This window comes from Phyllostomus discolor, chromosome 4 (genome assembly GCF_004126475.2).
Source record: "Phyllostomus discolor isolate MPI-MPIP mPhyDis1 chromosome 4, mPhyDis1.pri.v3, whole genome shotgun sequence".
Taxonomy (NCBI): domain Eukaryota; kingdom Metazoa; phylum Chordata; class Mammalia; order Chiroptera; family Phyllostomidae; genus Phyllostomus; species Phyllostomus discolor.
In genome coordinates this window covers 172,165,954-172,191,706 of record NC_040906.2, presented here as the reverse complement: position 1 = coordinate 172,191,706, position 25,753 = coordinate 172,165,954, and the positions used below count along the sequence as shown (strand labels likewise).

The 25,753-nt window shown below is 37.1% G+C and overlaps 1 protein-coding gene and 1 long non-coding RNA gene across 2 annotated transcripts in view; one reads left to right on the top strand and one right to left on the bottom strand.

Moving 5' to 3' along the window:
* Window positions 1–9,419, top strand: part of FRK (fyn related Src family tyrosine kinase) — a 91,713-nt gene extending 82,294 nt beyond the window's left edge. The window contains exons 6-8 of the mRNA XM_028510235.2: window positions 4,706–4,887; window positions 6,111–6,276; window positions 6,659–9,419. Coding sequence (XP_028366036.1) covers window positions 4,706–4,887; window positions 6,111–6,276; window positions 6,659–6,864 — 554 coding nt within the window. The 3' untranslated portion in view covers window positions 6,865–9,419. The remainder of the gene's footprint in view (window positions 1–4,705; window positions 4,888–6,110; window positions 6,277–6,658) is intronic.
* Window positions 1,946–21,783, bottom strand: LOC118500310. The gene is made up of 4 exons (XR_004902875.1): window positions 21,131–21,783; window positions 18,571–18,579; window positions 2,746–2,751; window positions 1,946–1,956 (listed from the first exon to the last, which is right to left on the bottom strand). It is a non-coding gene; the product is annotated as an uncharacterized LOC118500310 (long non-coding RNA).
* Between the last annotated feature and the right edge of the window lie 3,970 nt (window positions 21,784–25,753).

The window sequence follows — 25,753 nt, the reverse complement described above, 5'->3', positions numbered from 1 at the left end:
GCCAGAGAGATCCTGTTAAAATGTAAATCAGATCATGTCCCTCCTCGGCTCAAAACCTTCAGTGACTCCCATCAGTTCTTCTCTCCATAAAACCCATGAAGTCCTCTGTGACCTGGCTCCCTACTCCCTTTCTGACTGCATCTCCCACAGCTTCGTCCTTGTTCACTCCATCAGTGACACCACCCTCCTCTGCTACTCTTCATATCTTCCAGATGTGCTTTCCTTTAGGCATGTCACCTTTGCTGTTTTTTTAAATCTGAAATGGTTTCCCATTACTTATCCACATAGTGCAGTTTTTAACTTCCTGAAAGTCTTCTGAAATATCCTCAGACATTCCCCTTGTATTGAGTCCTTCACTGATCACACTCTAAATTCTATTTAAAATTTAATCTCTCTCTGTCAACTTTTCACATTCCTCTTTCCTGGTTTTTGTTTTTTCTTTTAGCTCTTAATTATCTTATATTGCATGACATTTATGTAGCTTATCTTTAGTATCTTCAAAGTACAATTCCATGAGGGCAGAGCTTTTTCTTTTTCTTTTTTGTGTGCTAGAAGAGTATCTGGCACACAGACGGTATGCGCTAATTATGTATTGAAAGGTTGAATGAATAAATTAATGGATAGATTAAGTTGGAGCTGATCTGAACCAAATAAGATTAATTTGGGGCCAAGCTTGTCTTAAGCCTCTTGTTATCAGCTTAAAAAGATCCACTTATTACCCTGCAAACTCCTTTGGCACTGAGAATTTCTGTGGCTTGTTGATGTGTTTTCTTTGGGGCTAAGCATGAACCCTGTCATCTGGGTTGGGACATGAGGGTCAAGTTTACCAAGGCTGTCATTTGCCAGGATACTTAGCAGCATGAGGACTGGTGAAGATATGCTCATTATGGACAATCCTTTCTCAATCAAGAGGGTTTAAATTCAATAAAGTGGTCTTTAATGAATTTACCATTTATAAATGGTCTATCATGGTAAATATTAATCTGAGAGACTCTTGAGTAATGGAACATAATTGAAAATATTTTCTTGCTGCATATGTAAATTGTCACAGGTCTGTGAACCTTTATGTCTGTTTTGACATCTGGCCATTTTATTCGAAGTGTGCTCTGAGGTTGAGTTAGACTGTTCCTAGGCTGCTGTACTATTTCAGGGTAGGAAACTTGTTATTACTCAATTTCCTTCTCTGCCATGACTGTCAGTGAAAACCTTTTTATATCCCCATAATAGCATTAGATGTTGTATTTGATAGCCGAAATACATATTTTTCTATAGAACCATGTTTATCATCCCTAAGCTTGGCTGAATATTTTTTTGCAATAAATTTTTCGAAAATGGGAGATGCTTGTCAAAAAACTTTAGCATTGAGGATAATTGATGCAGGTGTTTCTTACAGAAATTTTAAAATGGATAAACATCTGCATTTTTTCCAGTTTAGCTGGGCTTGTTCTCTTTCCAATAAATACTTATAATCTGACATATGTTAGGATGTTTTATTTTTAAAAAATATAAATCAAATCCTAGCATGTTGCTCATCATTCTCATTGGCAGTTTACTTAAGTGGACTGAAGGAGAGGAATGGTCTCACTGAGACGCCCTTTTACTGAGTATAGCTGCATGACTTGCTGCTGTCTGCACGAGTGGAAGTTTCTCTGCAGCCCCTCGCTTCAGGGTGCTCAAGAGTGATGTGTAAGATGTTTTAGGGAGGCGGTATAGAATAGTTCTTGAAAGTCTGTGATTTCAGCCTTAAACATGCCTGGATTTGAATCTCTACAACACATTATCTGCTCCTCTGGTATAGCAGGAACCCCCATGAAATGGGGCAAATAATGACAGTACTTACTTCATATAGTTTTTCTGAGTATTAAATGAGATGATTTCCTGGAAATCAACCATATGGGATAGTGGTGAGAGAGAAGCATACACATTTAATTATTCTTTAGAAAATACTATATAGCACTTATGATCTACCAGGCATTTTTGTAAGTCCTGAACAATGTTAATTTAGTTTGTCCTTCTAACAATCTCATGAAGTAAATATTATTGCCTCCATTTTATGGTTGAAGCAACTGAGGGATGGAGAGGTAAAGAAACTTATTCCAGGTGGTTGAATCAGGATTCAAACTTAGGAAATTTGGCTTCATAGTCCATGCTTTTAACCATATGCATAGCACCGATGCTATTTTTTCTTTTCTTTTCTTCTTTTCTCCTCCTTCTCCTTCTCTTCTTCTTTTTTTGATTCCCAGGTATTTTATTGGGGGCCATTGTAAATGGCATTGCTTTCTTTTTTAATTTTTAATTTTTTGTTGTTGTTTAATTACAGTTGTCCCCATTTTTCTCCCATTGTTCTCCCCTACCCTGCCCACCCCCTCTCCCACATTCAATCCTCCTCTTCTCTGTTGTCTTTGTCCATGGTATATTCTAACATCAACCCATATTTGTTATCTATTGCTGCACAACAAATCACCCCAAGACTTAGTAGCTTAAAACAGCAAACATTTATCTCACAGTTTCTATGTCAAGAATCCAGGTGTAGCTGAGCTGGGCCTTCTAGCTCAGGGTTTCTCACAAACTGCACTCAAGGAGTCCGCAGGTGCTCCAGGGCCCTGGAGGCTCCAGAGGAAGCTGATTTACCTTCAAGCTTACTCATGAGATTGTTGGCAGGAGCTGGTTTCTCTGGGCTGTTAGACTGAGGAAGTCAGTTGCTTGCTGGTTGTTGGCTGGCAGCTGCTTTAAGTTCCATGTTACATGGGTCTCCCGTTGGGGCAACATAAAACATGGCCAGTTGGCTTCATCAGAGCAAGCAAGTTCCAGCAAGATGAAATCACATCTTTTATAGCTTATCTTGGAAGTGACAGCCATCACTTATGCCATATTCTGCATGTTAAAAGTGAGTTACTAGGTTCAGACCACACTTAATGGAAGGGGATTTCATAATGGCAAAGATACCAGGAGGTAGAGAATATTGGGAACCATTTTAGAGACTGCCCACCACATAGCCCAGGATGAGGCACCAGTTTACCTTAAACATTTTTACATTTATTTTCTTGGAGCCATTTTGATAGCAAGAGGCATAGCTATTTTGGCCATTAGAGCAACAAAACTCTGCTATTATGCTGCATATTAAGTTACATTTTGTCTTTTTGCTTACATCTCATTTTATACTGAATAATTAATGTTAGCTGCTATAATGCAGAATTCAAAAATCTCAGTGACATAACAAAAAATAGAAAGTTTTGATATGCATCAACTACCTGTTCTTCAAATGGTGACGTGGAGATTTAGACTCCTTCTATCATGTGGCTCTGTCATTTAGAAATTCATCTCTTTTAACTACAAAGATATGTGGGATTTTAAGGATTAGTCCTATATGTGACGAGCATCTTCTCTGCAAACATTACAATTCTCAAAACTTGTACATGGCCCAATGTAACTGCAAGGGAAAATAAGGAATTAGTCTTCTGTGTTTGGGAAGAAAAAGTCCAAATACATCAGTGAGCAGTTAGTTAGTTGCAGCTCACATCTCATTTAAAAATGCTCCTTGCATCAAGAAAAAAATATATGTAAATGTACATACACACACACACACCCTGTTCTTAGGTCTTTACCATTTAAAAAATGTCTGTGACACTATTTATTTTACTGAAAAAGATAGCATCTGTGTAGAATGTGCACATGCCATTTAGTAGAATTTGCCCCAAATCAAGAATGAGAACACAGCCTGCACTCCAAACCCCTTTGAGTACTTTGTCAATGACAATCCCTCACTGTCATGAATTTAATGATACTCGCTTTCCTTGGCTTATGCTTTCCTCTACCAGGCCCTTGTTGTCTTCCTTTCTTGACTAGGGTTTTGGAAATTGACGTCTCTTGCTGTTTCCATTCTCAGCTCCCACCCTGCCTTCAACCCCTTTTATTCCCTCTCTAGTGAAACAACTTTTCCTTCCACTGAGGTCACCAATGACTCCTTAGTTATTGTATTTAACAAATGATGTTTAGCCTTTATCTTGCTGGGCCTGTTTGTGGAATTTGACAGTGGTGGTGACTTTCTTTTTCTCACCCTAAATGTTGGCGTTTCTCATGATTCTGTTGCTGTCTAGCACTCTTATCCACTAATGTTTAACTCTCACTCAAAAACTGTGACTGTTAAATCATATCTCCAGCTGCATATGTTCCCTAGAACTCCAGACTGATACGCTTTCTTTCTTTTAGGCATTTCCATTTGGGTAATCCATATGCATCTCTAGCTCAACAAATCCTAAGCTGTTTACTTCTGATTAGGCAACACCAACAGTGATAATAACAACAGGTAGGGTTTACTGAGTTCTTTCTAGGTGCCAGGCACTGTTTTAAATGCTTTACATGTATTAACTCATTTTAATTCTCACTTTAACAACAATACCATCAGGTAAGTACAGTTATCATTATATGGGTGAGGAAACCTTCTATGTGTAACTCATTCAGGGAAGAGTAAACTGCAGCCTTGGAGTGTGTTTGGACTCTGAAAATTGTTACCTTATTAATCCTTTACAGGAAATAAAAACTTCTGTGTGAAGATATCTATCTATCTATCTAACTATAAAATCTCAACAGATCAGCAATATGGTAATTAATCTCACTGCTAACTCATTCATCAAGAGTCCCAGAACTTACTGCCATAGTTTAAATATTCCCCAAAGTAAATCTTTTATTTTCTCTTATTGTCTAGATGACGCCGGATCAAAAATCCATCTGACGGAACAGGTAGACATGGCAGCACAGGTGGCCTCTGGAATGGCCTATCTGGAGTCCCAGAACTACATCCACAGGGATCTGGCTGCCAGAAATGTCCTTGTTGGTGAACATAATATCTACAAAGTAGCAGATTTTGGACTCGCAAGAGTTTTTAAGGTGGATTCTCTTTTGTTTAAATTAGTTTTTGTAATGCCTAAAACCTAACAGACTAGTAAAGTAATACATTTACTCCTATTCTTCAAAACAATGTTTCTCCAAGTTCTATGGTCCATAGAACACTTCCATAGGCCAAGGCCTTACAGACAAACTACCTCCTGTTTCTAAGGAGAAAGAAATGGGGAAAGTGATGATCAACAAGATGGCAGAGTATGTAATTAAGTTAGCAGTTGAATTGATAGTCTACTTAACAGTATCGGCAGCCTCTGTCCGCCTCTATTCTCCTTATTAAGAGCAGCATACCTGATACAGTTATCCAACCCACCTTTGTTCACTTTCTGCCAGACTAACATTCATGCTGCCAGAGTTTTTCGAAAATCATGTGCTTTTAAATTTCAGTGGCCCCTTTCCCATTTCATGACATTAGGCTAAAAGACATTGATTTAGGAAACACAATATTAGGTGTTTTTCTGTGAATTTGATTTTTAATTTATATAGCGTACCCTAAACTTATGGGCATGGGGCATGAAACAATATACAGACGATTGATTCTCTTTTAATCTTCATGAATTCATCACTTCTTTTTGTGAGTTAATTAGAACCCTAGTGAGTTCGTATATTAATTTAAATCTTTTGGATCCTACTTTTCAGTGTAAGAAAGTGGTTACATAGTAATTATCAAAGTCAATTGTTATTCAAAACCAGCAGTAAATCAGAAAACAGATGGGCTTTGCTTTCATTTTTTTTATTTGCTAAAGACCAGATGTAGAGCCAGTATCATCATCTATGAATTCTCCCTATGAAGTAGAATGCTCCTTCCAATGCTATATTTAGCACAAAGTAGGCTCTCGAGTAATATTTTATTAATAATTTCTTACAGATTTTTTAGCCTTGTATGGCAGCTTTGGAATTTAGTACTGTAGTTATCAATCAAACTATGCACATTTTGAATCTTTTCTCTATAAATTTTAATGTGTGGCAGGTTATAGATGAATGAGGGTGGCATATATATATGTGTGTGTATATATATATGGTATATATATGTATATACATAAAGTATATATATAATTTATACATATATAAATAAGTGCACACATATATTTATATATAAGTGTATACTTACATACTTTATATAAGTATATATATACATATAAGTATATTATATACTTTATATACATATACACACATACTTTAACTTGGCTTATTTTTTAATGCATTAACAGGTAGATAATGAAGACATTTATGAATCTAAACAGGAAATAAAGCTGCCAGTGAAGTGGACTGCACCTGAAGCCATTCGTACTAATAAATTCAGCATTAAGTCTGATGTGTGGTCATTTGGAATCCTTCTTTATGAAATCATTACTTATGGCAAAATGCCTTATAGTGGTGAGTAATTAATTCTAAAGTGGGTCTTCCTGTAACAGGTCACTTACTTAGGTGTGATTTTAACTACTTCATCCAGACTTAGTGGGCAGCATTATGAGGATGACCACACCATGTGCCTTTGGGAGCATAAGAGATAAAATTTGATGACAATGATTTGCATTAATGAGGTGGCTTATTGCCGCCTTCTCCTTTGCTCTTGAATTGCAATCTTATAGACATTACTTATTATAGGATTAATTTAATCTCTGCAGCCTGGGGAGGAGATGCTAGTAGACCTAGCTTCTCCAAGGAAATCAGTTTGCTTTGAATCTAGAATATAAGTTTCTATGAATTTAATACTCTTATCTTTAACTTTTTTGTTGATTTAATTCTATATTTGTAGGTATGACAGGTGCTCAGGTAATCCATATGTTGAGTCAAAACTATAGACTTCCTCAACCACCTGAATGCCCAGAGCAGCTCTACAAGATCATGATGACGTGCTGGAAAGCAGAGCCTAAGGAACGGCCGACATTTGAGACACTACATTGGATGCTTGAGGATTATTTTGAAATGGACTGTTTATATGCAGATAATTTCATTGGATGAACAGTGAAGAAGAGTATCAAATAATGAAGTAGCAATGAAGTTCAATAATTAGTCCAGAAATACAGCCTTATTAACCAACTGCAAAATGAGTTTATCTTGTCATATTCAAGTGATAGGGTCAATCTGACCATGTATTATAAAAAAAATTACATGTACATTTCATTGAGCAAAACTGCAGGACAGTCTAAGATGTTCTATCATTTTCTCACTGCTTTATGAAATTGAACATACTAAACAAAGTTATTTTTCTTTTAAAAAGATTCTTACATTTCTATTTATTATTTGAAATGTCAGTCAAGAGGATCAACCAATGATAGTTGATTCTTACTCAGTAATGTAGCATTTTTCTGTTTACTGATTAAAGTGGTTATTCATTATTCCTCGGATTACTGAACCCATCAGACTGCTATTATGAAGGAATTTGATTGCTTTGCTGCACAGCAGGACCTGTGCTTTAAGATGCTTTCTCTTTTGAAATATCCTGCAACTACAATGATGGCAAAGCCATGTTAAATGACTTGATTGTACTTGGAGTAATCACACAAGTTTTTTCCTATGCATAAAAAATGAAGCAGCTGTTGAGAAAAAGAATTAAAATTTCTCTCACTTTGTAGAAGGAAATGATGGAATTTTTCTATATACCTCAGTATGTGTCATCTGAGAATAATCTACATTAGTTTATTCTCTTAAGGTTAAGAATCAGATTGCAAAGCTGGTAAGTTATTATTCATGGAAACATGCAAGGAACATCTAGTGGTCTGCAAGATCTGAGAAGTAAGTATCAAAGTTGTTTAGGAAAATAAGAGGAGAGTAGTAGGATTGCTATGGCCCACAATTTCTCAATAGTTAAAAAAATGTACCTTTGGCACATAGGTCAGAGTTTAAAGTTGATTACAAAACAAATCGAGCTCTGTTTCAAGTCTTGAGACTAGGAATAATGCCTGGCCTTGGTTATGAAACTATTTTCGCCTGGTAGGACAAGACGGTCTTACTCATGTTAAATGTGCATTAGCCTTTGTGAGAATATTACTATCCTCTTAAGCAACTGGTGTATCAAATTTTTTGCCTCATTAAATGGTTAGGGAGAGTTCTCAAAGGCAGTTACAAATTCAAATACATATTCAAAGATCTTCTGACGTAGAGCAATATGAATGAAACCAGCCCTGAGAAAACAAGTATATTCTGTCATCTGTTTTTAAAGGGGAAGAAGATGTGTGAACAATCACAGTAACCCCAACTCAAAATGGATTAAACAATAAGTAAATTTGTAAACTTTCTAACTGGAAGACAAGCAGTAGGGAGGGCTCTAGGCAGAATGCCATTAGCAGTTCGATGATGTCCACTAAGACCCAAGTCCTTTCTGATCCTTCTCCCTGCCACCAGTATTCATTCTCATGGTCGCTGGTGGCTGCCAGTAGCAGTTGGGGCTTCCTGTTCTCTTCTCCTTTGGTAAGAGAAAATGGGAAAATACTCTGCATTTTCATCTGGCATAAAAGTCATTCTTTTTCTGTCCAGACAAATTGGGGTCATATGCACAGCCCTGGATCAGTAATAGACTCATTGTTAAGTGTCAATTGGCTTAGAATAAGTTTTGCCACTGAAGTTGGAAATGTGATCATCTTTCCTGGAGACAAGTTGGGAGGTTTGCTGTACTAACATCTGAATAAAATTAGAGAAGATTAGATGCTGGAGAGGTGTTGATTAAAGAGAAAATCCCCTGAGATGAAGTAGCTGTACTACATATATACAGTGTGGCACTGAAACTAAAACGGGTCAGGTGAGGCTAACAATTGTAGAGCCCCTTGATTCCCTTATGAGCAGAAAATATTTGTAAAATAAGGTAAATACTGATCTTTTTAATCAGTTGACCATTTAAAGTCATTGAGTCTAATTGTGAACATTCAAATACTACATAATTAGTCTTTTTGTAGCAGCTAAGAATAAGAATAATTATTTTTAGTAAGCACTGATTTTTGAAATGTATGAAGATGGTCCCGTCTTGTTTTAATACCACCTGAAACCCATTTAACTTTCTACATTTGATTTTTGGAGATGTTTATGTTCAAGGTCTGTCAAAGCAATCTATTATTCTTGTTTTCACCTGATTGATCATAGAGATAAAGAATGGATTCATTTATGAGAAGCATCAACAGATTTTTTAAAAACTGACATAAATTTCTTTTTATGTATAGAATAAAAGGATCAGGAAGAGATAAGTTGAATTTTCCTACAACGAGGCAGCTCTTGTTAAATTTACCACCCATAAATTGTAGCAAAGCACTTTCTGTGTAATGTTTTATGTATGTAATGCAGTTATTTGGAGGTGGTGGTGAGGGATGTGAGGACGAGATTTCATATGGCATTTCAAATCTCTTTTGACAAAAACCTAAAAATTTTTGTAATAGAAAAAATTCAAAATTCCATTAAGCTTCTTCTTTAAGAAGGTTATGAAGGAAATAGGTTTACCTTACCTAAGGTCAAAAGAGGCACAGAGTGGACTTCTAATAGTTGTGAAACCTGAATATTTTGTCACTAAAAACAAAGGTAAAGTTGAAGTGACTGGTAATCTGCAAACCGGGTGTGGCAATGGGGACACTGAAAGGACACCAAAGAACATGCCATGAGGAAGTATCAGGCTGGGTCCACTTACAGCGTCTACTTACAGCATGTGTCTGCTTGGTGACTCCCTGGGATGACTGAACCATAAGGGGCCCTCTTTTCATTCTCTGATGGCCCAAAGGGGACCATTGCCCTTGGAAAGATGCCATTCTGCCACCCAGCTGGAGCTTCCTGGAAGAAGCAGGGCCCAGATGGTGATCCATGGCCTTGCCAAGCATATGTCCTCTCTGCAATGTTTTTCGTGATCCAGTTGAACATACAGTTTCCAGGCCAAAGAACCTGGTGGGTAATATGCCTATGGTGAATTTTCAGGGCTCTTTGAAAAGATACATTGTGTGAACCAGAATGGTGGTAATTTGGGCACTCATTTAAATTGTGCCATTGTGTTCTTCCATTCAGGGAAAGCCACTCTTAAAAGAGAAAGTAGTTGAGGTTTGTATACTTGCGTATTGGAATTGCCTGTGAGTGCATCTGAAAATGTTGGGTTCATATATTTCTTAGCATTAATACAGAGAAGTCTTGGTCTATAACCTTCAACATGATTCAAAAATTCACTGTTGTAGGATAATAAAAAGATAGCTGGGAAGTTTGGTGTGGTGTACTCACAAATGTTTTAAGTCCGTGACCCCAATACTTGAATTTTCACAGTGTCATTCTTCCATTACCTATATTGCCCCATTAAATTTCTTCAGATTTTTCCCTCTTTATATTAAGCATGTGATAGTAAATCTCATACATTATTTAATACATTTATAAGTAACCAGAGAATAAAAATAGTATGCAAACCTTGAGTTTCAGAGTCCTCAACAAGTTTAGCTACAACCTCTACTCCAATGGTCCTGTCTGCACAGGGGATTATATTATAAGGAGAGAGACATCAAGTATCTCCATTTACTCTTCTTGTCTGGGTTTATTCATTGATCATCTAGAGAAACAGATGTCAATGTAACATCTTTTTGTCCTTATGAAAAATAATCCACTCTTTCAGAAAAGAGCAGCAAACATCAAACATGCCTTAAGTATCTAGTATTCGTATTGTTGTGCAGGGAGCTCAAGTCATAGAGCATAATGACCATGAAACCACATGTTAGAGAAAAATGGTTAAAAGTTATCAAAATTGATTAGTTTGGAAGAAGCTAAACATTTTCTAGGAATAATTTCCTGAAATTTTAGAATAGAGGTTTTGATTGTACTATTTGTGAAAGATAAAGTAGCTTGTTATTAACCAAATTATATTTAGTTTTTAAGGTCCACACATTTTCAGGGTAAAATATATCACAGCTTTTAATCGTTTAAAAAATCTACATTTAATTGTAAATTCAGAAAGTGACAAAGGAAATTAGCCAGATTAGTATACTTTGAGATACCACAGTGAGATTTTTGCCTCTAAAACATGTGTATTTCTATATTGTACCCTTTAATAATATTTATTGTATTATTCATACAATTATATAATTACATGTGAATGTATATTATGTATGATTAACTGTATGTAATCATACATAATATATGAAGTGCATAGAGTGAGCAGGAAGGAAACGAGTCATCTGGCCAGGCAAGCCGTGTCCCAGTCTCGGGGGTTGTTTTGCCCGGGTTTGTAAATGTTATTCTTGATCCTAATGAGCAGACATTGGAAGCTTTTAAATTGGCAGCATGATCTAATTTGAATTTTTAAAATATTATTTACACTAATGTATGGAGAATGGATATGGGGAAACAGTTTAGAAGGACCAGTTGTCTAGGGGAGAGAGGATGGTGGGTCCGGTGAGTGGGTGGCGGAGGAAGAGAAAATAATAAACACATGTGAGACTTTGGGAGGTGGGATGAACAGCACCTGCAAACCGCTTGGCTATGCAGACAAGGAATAATTAGGTATCAAGGATGACCTTGGGTGTCCTCTAAGTAAGAGAAATTAAATATGGAACAATGGGGAAAGAATGGGTGAGGGGGAGCTAGTTAGCTGGTTTGTTGTTTTGAAACATCCAACTTGAAATGTTAATTAAGAAGTTGAATATTTGTAACTGGAGCTCAGAAATGAATTATGAAGCCAGTTGTAAATCAAGGAGGAGTTGGCATCAGGAAAACCATGCAAAGGAAGGAGACCACTGACCATTGAGGGAGTGGGTGGAGAATGAGAAACTTTAAGGTGGGGCATTTAAAGTTGGGTGGAGAAGGAGCTAGTTTGGTTAGAGAAGTGGCTACAAGTTTTCCATTAGCTGGAAGCAGCACAGCAGTCTTTAGGAAGTTTTCTTTCACTGGACAAGTGGGAGCACAAGTGAAACTGAGGGAGACCTGGGCACAAGTGAAAGATGAGTGGGGACAGCATCTGTGGCCCTGGCAGGTTTTCCCACATGTGGTTGTGAATGTGAGAGGAGACAGACAGCGTTTAACAGTGAATGTGGGATTCAGAGGGGAGTCTGTGTTCCTAAAACTCAGACTTAACCTTGTTTGAATGCTGTTAATATGGTTGTTGAAAGTTATTTCAGCAGGAGTAGAATACATAGTGTAGGAACATTTTGTGACTCAGATAAATCTGTAAGAATAACTACTGTTTTCCTTATTTAATTTGTATGGATTTTATAATATAGATATTTAGTTATTAAACTAAATATCTTTGTTTTAGGGGAGCTAAAGTAAGTCCAGAAACTTATTTTGGACTGATACATCTCTTATTCCAGGATGATTTATTTTGTTTGTGGTTTACACTCTTACCTGTTTCCCCTAGACTGATCTAGTTTGCTAATATTCTGTGAGTAGATAGGTAGCTTTTCTTTAGAAATGTCAGTCTTATCTGAATTATAGAAACAGGAATACAAAGAAAAAATTCAAGTAATTCCAAGTAAAATATCTACTCATTTTCCTTGAATATGGATGTCAGGTCTAATTGTTCAAAATGAAGCAGTATGGCTTATTGCAGATGAATGATGCAATCCATTTAAGAGCAAGTTAAAATAGTGTCAAGGAAGTAATAAGAAGCTGGCGTTTTAATATTTCAGGTGGAAGGCATTTGGATCACCCTGAAGAATAAAATTATAAGAAAAAATGAAAACGGAAAAAAGGAAAATAAAGGAAGGCAAATCTTTTTAAAGTAAACATTTCTTCAAAGTCCTAGGAGAAATGTTTCTTTATCTGGTTAATCAACTTATGCATAATACAGAAACATTCTGTTCGACTTTAAAATATTTTTACTTCAAACCTCAGGCTTTAAGACCTGGGTGAGATGGAAGTGATTTTGCAATAAACTCTTTTTTGGGTATTATTTTTGTTAATCTATTTTCATAGAGCCACAGAATTTTAGAGTTGGTAGAAACCTTAGAAATCATATAGTCTCAGGACTTCCTCCCTTTCTTTTGGAACAAAACTTGGAAGCAAAAATAATAAAAAACAAGGAATATTTAGTCATTTGAGAGATTTCGTTGCAAATAAAACTGCTTCATAGATACTAAATCCTTGCGGAATTATTTACAAATCTTCAAGGAAAGACTCAGCATAAATAAGATGGTATTGTGTTAATTGTCTTTTCCTTGTGTTTTAGTGAAACTCATGCAACTTAATTTAGAGGACAGCAAAGATAAAATTCAAGGTTTGATTTTTGTGGCTGCATGTTAAAAGTATTTTGAAGCTTGCAAGATGTGCAATATTATGCAAATGGAAATGGGTGCCTACATCAAGTCCAATAACCCCTCCTTGTCTGTGGGGCATGTGTTCCTAGACTCCCAGTGGCCACCTGAAAACTTGGACAGTACTGAGCCCTATATATACTATGTTTTTCCCCATATATATACACATATGATAAAGTTTAAATTTTAAAGTAGGCACAAGAGATTAACAACAATAACGAATAATAAAATGGAAGGTATAAAAGTTATGTGAATATAGTGTTAGTAAGTCAAATAAGGATGACCTGAATACAAGCACTGTGATACAGTGACAGTTGATTTGATAACTCAGGAGGCCTACTGACTATCCAACTGGGATTTCATACAGTGTGGCTATGCTGAACAAAAGGATGATTCACAAACGGGGCACGGTGGGACAGGATGGCCCGGGATTTCATCGTGCTACTCAGAATGGCATGCAATTGAAAACTTATGAATTATTTATATCTGGAGTTTTTCATTTAATAAATTAGGACCAAGGTTGGCTGTGGGTAACTAAAACAGTAGAAAATGAAACCGTGGATAATGGGGGCTACTGTGATAGCAAAAGTCAAAGCAATAAAAGAAATTAATTTTATGAATTCTCAAGCTGACCAGAAGATGGGGGCCCAGGTTGCTACCAAAGAGCTTATCATTAGAACAAAAAAAGAAAAGAAACTTAAAAATAATCTAAAATTCTCATATATTCATTTGTGTAAAAAAATATTAAAAGTTTCCTTTATCCTATCTACTTGTGCTCCGACCTGCAATGAAGGCATTGTCTATAGATTATAATATAATAGTCCAGTGTTAGAGATATATAAACTCACATATTCACTTCTCACTGAACCCTAATTACCTGAGTAATTTTGAGTGCACCTTACCAAAGGTGCAGTTAAGTACTGTTAAGGGCACATAGCTCTCATGAATGGTCCTTTTTTGATATATGGATTCTAGTATTCTAATATTAGCTCTTTTCCATATATATTTTTTTATAATGCACACTTAATATCTTCCTATATGCCCAATTATATTTCAGAAGCATTGAATAACTTTTTATATATCTTGGCTTGCTTTCTTCTTTTATTCACTCTTTGAACAAAGAAGTGTGGATAGACTTCTGTGTAATTATTTTTTTAAAAAATTATAGGCATTTGAATTGTTGTTAATGGAAAAAGTAAAACAGTTTCAATACTAACTCACAAAACTGACAACTAATCATAGTTCATTTTTTCAATCACAGGAGAATTAAATTATTATTATACCAGTGAAAAATTATGCAACTTTTTCCCCACTATGCCTTAGAATTTTTAGTTCAATAAACAGTGAAACTGATATACTATTTGCAGCATTAGCTCTACTTAATTTGAACCTTAGAATAATTTTATTTTCTCTCACTAGATCTTCAGTGAATTTTTAAAATAAAATTTAAATATATGTCAAATATTGATTTTTTTGTTAACATTTTAAAGCTATCTAAATCACACTGATACTTTTTGGTGGATCTGAAAACCAGTTTACCTGGACTTCATTATCTGTTCAATGTTATGATTTTAAGTTAATTTGTTGACTGAAGAGGAGTTATGTCCTTCAGGTTTATTCTATCATGATAATTAGGTTCCTAATACTGTGAAAAAGATTTGGAAAGATTCATTATATGATACAATTATATATATATATTATGTATATATATAATTTTTGACATTACTTGGTTGTTTTCTGGCAGTGACTTACATAGTGAGAAGGTTTTGATAAAGGAAGGCAGTGCTTGATTAATACTGGAAAAATGCCAGTGGAGGGTTGACTTTAATCTTGGTCTTGGTGTTTCTGGGGTGAGATGGACGAGAAAGTAGGGGATGTTGCAGTGCTGATGTGGTTCTGACAGACTGCTGCGCTAAGAAAATATTGCCTTAGGGCCTATTTAAGAGAACACTTGATTTTACCTACACAATAAGATTTTAGTAAAAAGTTTGTAACCAGTAAATAGTTTCAGGAAAAGACAAAGGTAGTAGAAAGGGAAAGGGTGAATGTTCTCCGACTGATTTAGGAATTTTCCTCTTTTTGCATCCTATCGGGGTTATCCTATTTTTCCTACTTTATACTCCTTGTGTTTGGTGGAGGGTAAAAATGAGATCACAGGAAAAATATAAAAAGGGAACCAGGAAGAAGAAAAATGTGGTTAAGCAGCAAGGGGGTGGTGAGCTAGGGGTAGAAAACGAGTTTTTCTCTCTTGAGACTACATGGGTAGATTTATAGTCTCTATTTCAGTCTCAGCCAGAGATTTACTGATAGATCTTCGCCAAGTCAAATCACTTAATTCTATAAGCCTTTTTCTGCTCTTGGTAAAATATTATTGTTAGTATTTATGAATTGCAATGAGGGTTTCATAAACATAAAGCCATGAATATTTCATGAAGATCTTGAGATATTTGGATCTAAGTATGTGTTAGCAAAGACAGCCGACTTTCAAATACCACTCAGTGGGTTATGTGTGGAGAACTTGGTTCTGGACTGCTATCCCCTTGCCACGTCATATATTTCTGAGCTGTCTCAAGTTAGTCAGGGTGTAGTTAAGGAAAGCAATCTAATTTAATTTGGGTCTTGGCAGTAAATCTCCTGCTATGAAGGCTGAGATATAAGGTGGTGGGGGAGTGGTAGAGGAGGAACTGCTTTGAGCTTTCAGTCAATCATCAGTCCAATGCTTATCTAACATCTGCTCCTCATAGGGACTGGGTCTGGGCTTGGGAATAAGGCAAATGAATAATAGAGGAAGCCATGCGTGGGTACATGGTGAGGCTTTGGGGCTAGACTTTTGGATCTGAATTCTAGATTTGAGTTACTAGTTGTCAGCCTTGAGCATGTTATTGAATCTCTTACTTGTTACCAGTTTTCTTTTTTGAAAAATGGGGATATTACCTAGGTCACAGACTTGTTTTTAGAACTAAGTGAGAAAAGCAATTTGAGCTGTACATGGCACAGACATATATGCACTCAACACATATTTGATGTGAGGATCCAGTCTTTGTCCTCCAAGACAGTCATCTCTGGGGAATATGGATAAGTAACCAAAGACTATAACATAGTGTAGCAAGTATTGTGACCCAGACGTGCATGGGCTATTATAATGGCTCAGGAGACACACTGAAATCAGGAAGAAAGTGTCAACACCAGGTTTTATGGTGTTTCATACTAAAGGAATTACATGCTAAACCAAAGACCATATTCTAGTCAGACCATATATTCTAGTCTGAAAAATATTTGTATATAATATATAGGCCTCTAATCTGAATTTCAGACTCAAGAGACCTTTGTGCCAGACATTCTAATTAGTGTTTTTAACCTGTGACTTCTCTCTTAAGACATGAAAGAACTTAGTTTTATATCTTTAGCTTTTAACTTTCTTAGTCTATAGAAGATTTGGCTTAGTTCATAGGGATCCTTTTATCTCATCGAAATATAAAAGTTAATTTTATGTTTAATCTACTTTTATCTACCTTCATTAGCAATGTTTTGCAGATTGTTACTGGGCAGTTTGCAATTTGGCCACCAGCCGTTGTACACAACCATAAAACAAAGATTGGTGGGGAAGGAAGAAGGTTTTTATTAACAGGGTGCCAAATACAGCAGAGCTCAGGGATCCCCTGCTCCAAGCCATTCTCTTCTGCAAAACACAGAAATCCCCGTTTCCTAAAAGTCTAAAATCCAAGACGTCCCCCTTCATGCTTATCTGTCCTTTTTGGAGCCCGCGGCTGCTGCACAGATGGGTTTGCATCTCTCCAACTCTCAGCTCTCTCTGTCTCTCTGGTGTGTGCAGTTGTGAGGCCAGTGTCTCCATTGCCCTGCTGCAGATTTCTCCCTCTCCAGGGGCTGGGGTGCACTCTCAGATCACTGTAGCTGATCATGCTAGGGGCTTCCTCAATGGGTCCTTGGTGCCCAAGAATGCTTGCACCCCTGGAGCTAAGGACTTTTCTGGCCTGTGTGTCTGTGTGCTGTTCTCAGGGCAAGAGAAGGGAAGCAGTCCAGAACTTGTGCGCCATGCAGTGTAGGGTTGAGGTACCCTGCCAGCCCAACACTGGTGAGTTACACATCCCACGTGAACCAGCTCAGACCTTGAGAGCAGGACAAGACAAGAGCCTCATGCAAGGCCCAGCATTCTAAGGGTCCCGTGTACCGCCTGCACCCCACCTGACCAGGGGCAAGGAAGAGGCACCTTCTGCATGTCTTCCATTTTAAATCTTCCCCCAAATCCCACTTGCCGTGGGAGTGTCCAAGTCCCAACCAATTCCAGGCCAACGTGCACCATGAGTGTTAGCCCACACAATGTCTTTGCCTCTCCTCTAGCCACCATGATCCAGAGGCAGGTAGTAGTTTCCCAGCTGGTGTAGGGGCACAAGCATCTTGGCCCAGGGAAGGGTGTCCCGTCCCCACAGCCTGTGCAGGCTCTGTGCAAGGGTGTCAGGAGCTGCCTTAGTTGTTGACTTTTCCCAGGGGACAAGGAAGCACACTAAACCTCCAATTTCCATCCTGGGCTGTCTCTGGCACTTCCCAACCCATCTCAGGGGTCCTCTGGGGAGCACAGGCTCTTGCTTGCTGGGGCAACTCAAGGTGGACTCCGCTGGTTTGTTTAATGTTGCCTGGGCAACCTCCCTTCTTCAGCAGCCCCTCCGTTCTCCAGAAGAGCAGGCTCTCCTGCTGCCTTCGGGTTTCTCCCCCAATCCACCTCCCTTTTGCCGGCAGGGTAGTCTCTGGTACCAGATTGGGGTTCCCCCAGACTGGGGTTCCCTACACTCCTCAGCAATCTGGCCAGACCCCACATTACAAAATTATTATACTTATTTTCTGAATATTATTCCCATTTTAAAATTTAATCCATTTTGGGGGGGATTTTGGAATTTATTTGCCCTTATAAAATAAACTTTGTCTCACATTTTCATTCACATCCGGCTTATAATGGGTAAGGGAAAATGCTGATTTAGGGCAGCTGGTTCTGGGGTGGCAGATGCCTCAGAATGGGGTTTGGTAGAGAGAGCAGTGTGTGGAGGAGGAGGAGGCCTGTTTCTCAGCTCTGTTATCTCGAGCTGACTAATCACTCTAATCTCATTCTAAACAATTTCTAAAACAGGAGCATCACATGGAACAGTAAGTGTAGAAATGGCCTCCACACAGAAGGTTCTGAACAGTATAAGATGAGTCTTTTTCATGCTCATGAGCAGAGTCTCCTTCCATTTTGCATGGTTTCCTTGTCCTAGAGAGCGTTAGCCGCACACCAAAGGTGATCGACTTTTAGCATGGTGTAGGCACCTAGTAGGTGACCAATACGTGTTATCTGCATGAGCAAATGAAAGAGTGGGATAGCCCACAACTAAAATGACAGCTTCTAGCCTCTCAGGAGATGGTGAGTTAAACATTTCCTTAAGGGAATATTAAAGATGATGTAATTTGCTTATACCCAGATCAGCTGGTGCCTGGTGGTCAAGTGGCGTAACTTCCTGCCTGCAGTTGAGACATCCTGTAGTTGGTACCAGAGTAAATGTGAAGAATGGGGCCTGAAAGCCGAATCAAAAGATGACTCCTCTAATTGTCTACTCACAACTCTATTTCTACAAAAAAATCAGATGGTGCTGAATCTTTCTTTGAAAGTTTTCTGCTGGGAAGGACAGTATAGGGTTCCTGACTCATTAGAACACTCACTTCCAGGATAAATAAAAAAAATAAATTGAGTTCATTTTCCTTTGGGGCTGAATAGTTCAAGGAATCTTTATCTCCATTTCCTTCTGTCAATCTGAAATCAAAGAAATTACTTGTGTGTGGAATCAAAAGAGATGGAATTTTGTGTGAAGATCGATCAGCTCACTTACATAAGCTAGATAAAAAGAACTTTTGTTGTTTCAAATTTCATCCATGCTAAGAACAAAAATTAAGTATACATGAACCCTGCTATTGTTGACATAAGATTGTCAGGCTTGTGATTCAATAATTTAAGGAGACAAATATCAGGGTAGGAAGTGGTCTGTCAAGTCATAGACTGGGAAGTTTCCATGCTGCGGGCTGGTTCTTTAAGCAAAGCTTCTTGAAGCATAAAGGAGTTTTCAGGTCAAACACATTTATCGTTATAAGGTAATTCAGCCACCCTCAGGCTTAGTTTTCACTCAAGGTCCCAGGATGATTCACTATTAGTGCTTCCCCATTTTGGAGATGGATGTTTTAGAGCTAGCTAAGTGATCATTCATTCACTCATTTTTTAATCAGGAACTATTTATTGAGTGCTTATTATGTGCCAGTTGTTTTCTAGGCCCTGAGGATAATGGGGCAAACATAACAGACCCAGTCTCTGCCTCATATTCTAAAGGTGATTTATCCCTTAACCTTACTCTGACTCAGTATTCCTGCCTGAATCCTATAGAAATCCTGCTGGAATTTCTATAACCAGAAGGGTGATATCATGGATATATAAAGGTGAAATGGAGCTAAAATTGTTTCTAATAATGGAGTTAATCTTCTAAGTTCTAAAAGACTCTAATTGTCTACTTACACTGACATATAGGTGAGCTTTTTCTCAAACCAAATTCCAAGAGCTTGATGATTGTTTAAAGTCAGTCTCAACATCCCTATTCCGAGAAAACAGAGACTCGACAATCCCACATTTTGGTTAAATAAGATTACCAGATTTTTGTCACATCCTAGAAAATTTCTAGAGAAAATTATGAAATGATTTTAGTGCCTCTGTTTAGTACTTTTGCAACAAATGTAATGTTTCAAAGCTTAGGTTACCATTCTTTATATTAAGGGAGCTACCACAGGGCACTGCTGGTAATTATAGGTCTTATAAAGGAGAAACTGCAAATACCAACCCTGTGATGTATGGACAAGCATTTCACTCAGCTCTACTGTGAGCGTCTGAGTTTTTTCAATTGCAGTGTTTCTGTGGTTCAGAGAACAACAACAACAAAACCCCTTTGTGATCTTTTAAACATCTGATCAGTAGACCAAAGCAGAGAGGTCCCTTATGAGACCTCTTGCTGCCAAAAAATTTAGAGCCTGTCTTGGATTGTGAATCTCCAACACTTTGTGGGCATTCTAATTAACTCTGTATGGGGATTGTCCTCTAGATAACGATTGTGCTACATAGGTATGCGTCTCTCAGAATTGCTCAGGGGAAGCCTGCTCCATCTCCACATTGGGAAATGTCTCTTTAAAATCTTCAGGTTTAACATTAACTCTCCTCTTTTTTTGTCTGCTATGTTTTTCATGATTTTGCATGCCTCTCCTTTTCTGACTTGTCCAATAAAGCCGTATATTTTGATATTTGTTTACTTCACCTTGTCCAAGTTTACACTTAAAGGTAGTTTGAGTAGTTTGCTTAACCATACAGTGATTGCAATCAAATGATCTTTCCTTTTTTCATTATATTTATCACTTGAAATTTTTTTATTTATTGATGTGTGAGAGAGTGAGATATAAAGTTTTTTGTCTCATTTATTTGTGCATTCATTGGTTGATTCTTGTATGTGCCCTGTAAAAATTACCATGTAATTTTTACCATGTAAATTAGCAATTACCATGTGGTGAGGTTTATGAGAGCAGTAGGGGGTTATAAAGGACAAGCATACGTGGAGATTGAAGGATGAGCTAATTTAGACAGGGATATATATTCCCATGGGGGTAGCAAATGAGGTAAGATATTAATGATTATAAAGAAGCCAGACATTTGAAGGACAGGTGATAAGCAAATACGAAGGGACTGAGGCAGGAAAGAGGTAGGTGATACTTAAACCCATATCTGAGTTGATAGACCTCATATTTAAAGTCTCCTCTTAACCCCTGAAACTTTTTATAGATGAATATTTATATATTGAACAAAGAATTCGATCATACTTCCCAAGTACCAGACACTGCTGTAAATGCTTTATGTGATCTTGTTTACTTTTCATTAAAATCTTAAAAACAGATGCTATTTTCTCTATAGAGGAGGAAACTGTGGCACAGAGAAGTGATGTCCTTTTTCCTACAATTTTCAACCCTTTTGATCTCATGGCACACATAAACTAATTACTAAAATTCTGCAGCACACCAAAAAATATATTTTAGCCGATCTGACAAATAATTTTGATTGATTTACAAAAAAATTAGTAATTATCTATACTTTTTGCCCCAAAGTGACTTTTTAAAAAAATCAAGTGTGACTTGTATATAAGAATTTCTGATACCAGGAAAACCAATCAGCTGCAACCTTATTATATGCATCATGTAACCAATAAGATGCAACTCTACTATATGATCTATATATTGACATTTATGGTTCAAGACGAGGCATTCACACTGGACAGCTATTACTGTGTTGGCTTTTATCATTTTTTATTTGTCAATATAAGGGAAAAGAGGTCAGTGCCCCTGACTAAATAGTCAGGTATTGCATTTTTAAAAATTTCTTATGGCACACTGGTTGAAAATCACTGTCTTATTGTCATCTCAGACTTGGCAGATCCAAGGCCAATTTTATCATCTCTAATTCTATCAGTCTTATTATACTAATGGAATTCTCATTATCTCAATCACATAGGGTAGAAACTTTGATATTGCACTTGATATTTCTTAATCACCTCCTCTTTATTAGGCATGAATTCTTGTCAATTTTCCCTTCAAAACATCTCATATATGTCATTGTCTTTTTATTCTTACCAGCAATTGCTATTGTAAACCCTGGATTGCTGGATTACTGTCTCCCCTCCCTCAGAAGGTGAAAGTCTGAAGAAGCTGCCAGATTAATTTTTCCTAGAAAACCAAGTCATTATGTTATCTCCTTTTTAAACAATGCTCTGGAACCTAGCTCTGCTCTCTTTATCCTAAATCCCCTGTTTATATTTTTTGTTTCAACTTGGGTCTTCTGTACCTGATTTTCTGATTTCTCTATTATTTTATGCATGTGGAGGAATCAGAAATTCTGTGTTTATCATTGCCATCAAGTATAATTTAAGTGAACATGTTGGTTGTGGGGAAAACCTTGTTAATTTAGGAATCTGTTAATATTTGGAAAATTCAGTTAATATATATTACAAAGTGATTATACATGTGCAACTGAGAACACATTTATAAATATGAGATTTGGTTCCCTCTCCCTGCATCCACTATGTTGATTAAATAACAAAACAGGATATTTTAGCTGTGTGTGTATGTGTGTATGTGTGTGTGTCTGTGTGTGATAATCTTTCACAATTTCATTTTTTCTAGTCATTAGCCCTTTGGCTAACATGAATGCTGTTTTCAACTATGAAGAATATATATACACACACACACACACACACACACACGGGAATTAAATGTATTCATTTAATATATATTCATTGGTCTATTATTATGTGAAGAACTTTTTTTAAGAGCAATGGGGAATAGAGGAATATAATGCTTTCCCCCTTAAAGGAACTTAGAGTTCACCAGAGTTCAAAATGAAGCTTATAAAAGTTCATCTGCAGGTTTACTCGTGAATGGTGGGACAAGGTGTTAGAGGAACCCAGGCACCCAGGTAGGTAGACGCCACTGATTAACTCAATACTTGGGTTCAACACTTTGAAATGACGTTTGAATTTCTTTCCCTTTAGCCCAAAGCTGCTCTCTGATACAGTGCTTAATCTTTACTTATACCACTTTGCATTAAGAAACAGCTAATATTTATCTGAAATTAAGGATTGAGAAATCAATATTTAAAAAGTGCATAGTGACCAATCTCTTAGGGTATTTACTCACTTTCAGAATCACTTCTATTTCAGTTAATACAAAAGCTCTAGAATTTATTATCCTTTCTCAACATCCTTTCCTTCTCCCCAACATAACATGTTCTCATGTCTGCATAATTTAGCCTAGAACAATGCCCCAAGGGTTCCAGTAAGACAGTCTGGGGTGGCTTTTGTTATTCACTGCACGTCAGGATAGTCAGGGGACAGGAGAGGGGATCTTGGTTTTTCAAATCCTTTAGAACAAATTAGGGTGGCCATGTGCACCCCAGTTTAGTTATCCTTTGAGGTCTTTCTATTAATATAACTTGTATATATGCCTCTTAGTTTTTCTCATGTCTAAAATAATAACTATTGGAACACACACAGACACACGCAGTCACATCCTACCCGAAGACAAACATCAGCTTTCATGGGTAACACAACTTAAACTAGTGGGTTTCAAATTCAAATGTGTGCTGAGGCCAGTCAGGAAAATCAAGTGAATGTGGGGGCACAGTGTCATAGGGAGAGATAAGGATTGTGACAACCTTTACTCATCTCCCTCTTTTTGTTACTACATAGAAAGGAGTTTATGGTGTTGCCATACAATTTAAATGATGCCAAGAGAAACCAGAAATCATATTTTAAAACTAAAAATAAATAATTTGTAAGTTTTGTGATGGTTAATTTTATGTGTAAACTTGACCGAACCACAGGGTGCCCAGACATTTACTTAAACATTTTCCTGGGTGTGTTTTTAAAGGTGCTTTTGAATGGGACAAGCATTTGAATCAGTAGACTGAGTAAAGCAGATTGCCCTCCCCAATGTGGGTGGGCCCCACCCAATCAGTTAAAGACCTGCAAAGAACAATAGTACTGAATAAGAGGAATTCTTCCTGCCTGACTTGCGCTGGGACATTGACCTTTTCAAGCCTTTGGATTCAAACTGAAAAATTGGCTTTTCCTGAATCTCACACCTGCTAGCTTTGAGAATGGAACCTATACTATCCTGTATCTCAGACCTTTGCACTTGGACTGGAACTACAGCTTTGGCTCTCTTGGGTCTCCAGCTTGTCACCATTATTGTGTGAGCATCCAATTATCTGATTCTTTTTTCCTCTCTCTCTAAGGATAGGGAGAGAGGGAGAGGGGGAGAGAGAGAGAGAGAGAGAGAGAGAGAGAGAGAGAGAGAGAGAGACAGATTGATTGAGAGATTGAGGCACTTCACAGCATGTCCAAAGGCCAGTAAGGCTGGCGCCATCATTTCACACTTTATATGAAATCCATAAGAGAACAGATAAACATTTTGTCCTCGCTACTTCATACTTTTCAGAGTTCATTGTATTTCACAATACAGATATGATTTCAAATTAAAATGTAGAGCAGAATCAGTGACTTTTCTTTTTTCCCCTTCTCCTTTAGTGGTCACTCTACATTTTTCTAGGGCCTTCTGGCAATATGAATCACCCAATACCAGGCCGCACTCTTGTCAGTGACCATTCCCTTAACATCATACAAACCACGCCAAGCTCATTGGGACTGATATATTTTTTAAACCAGAAATCTCTTTCTCCTCAGTCCCCATTACAAATGACATTAGGGAAGTTGGGGGTGGTAGTTTTATTATTACAGTTAAGTAATAAAAATATTTTTTAACAAACCAAACAATATACATTAAAAGGGTTGTTGATCTTTAAGCTAAACTCTTTAAAAAGCTATGCTTAGTTTAATAAAAATATGGCCATTATTCACATAACACTTTTATTCCTCTTTTAGAATTGCCTTTTAAAAAATTTCACAAGAAAATTTTTTACAATGTAGATTACTCTTTTTTTTACTACAAGCATAATTAGTCTAATTAAAATATCTACATTTTCAAATAACTTCAGGTTAAAAGTTAAATTTAAATATGGCATTCAAAAAAATGATTTGCTATGATGAAAATTAAACAGAAAAATAGGTTGCTGAAGTATTTTAGGCAATGGCCATATCATTAGAATAAATGAATATTATGAAAAGATGGCTGTTCTAAAAGGGTCATGTGGAGTGGTTGTGGTGTGTTTATTCGGAAATCAGTCTTGTTACTTTAAAGGAGGGTCACAAATTCATTGAGTAACATGGGGTGGGAGTAAGACAACATGAAGTGTGGTGAGAGCAGGATTGATGTTCTGTTAAGAGCAGGCATCTGCTACTCAGCAACAGCAAGGTGTTTGGGAAGTTTCTGAGCCCCGTGTTGAGAAATTGCTGATTATTCAACATCTGTGGAGAATGCATAGGAGTCTGGTGATTTGGGGGTCACTGGTACCTTTCTTTGGTGGTCATTTTTCAGTCATGTGGTGCCTAGAAACCCTGAGGCACATAGATTGTGTATTTGCAAAGTTTACCTGTGAAAGGAAGAACATAAATTAAGGTGTTAGCAAGGTCCAGGGGATTTTCTTTAAGATGGATATAACAGGGAAGGAAAAAATTATGAGGCTAGGCTATGAGTAACATCAGTGCAGAGGAAACAGAGAAGATATCACAGAAAGAGCAGGATTAATTGAGTAATATGGAACCAGGGAACTGGAAGGAATAAAACTCGGGGTCCAGAAAGAAGGGAAAGTTGCAGGAATGAGGAAGGAAATCTCATCCTTTGGGAAAGAGATTTATTGTGATAGAGTGAGATAATCAATTCTTTGAATAAAAATAGAAAACTCACTTATAAAATTTGTGCATGCTTCCAATCTGGGAGGAGTAGCTAATATGATTGATAATAGAATTAAAATTCAAGAATTCATTTTGGAATGCGGGGATGATGAATTGAAACAAACAGAATGAAGTTTCATGGTGATAAATGCAAAATTTATCCTTTATACTAAAATAAATCATTCCAAGTACAGATGGAGGAAAAATGATTTAATACCATTTCATGTGGAAAAGATT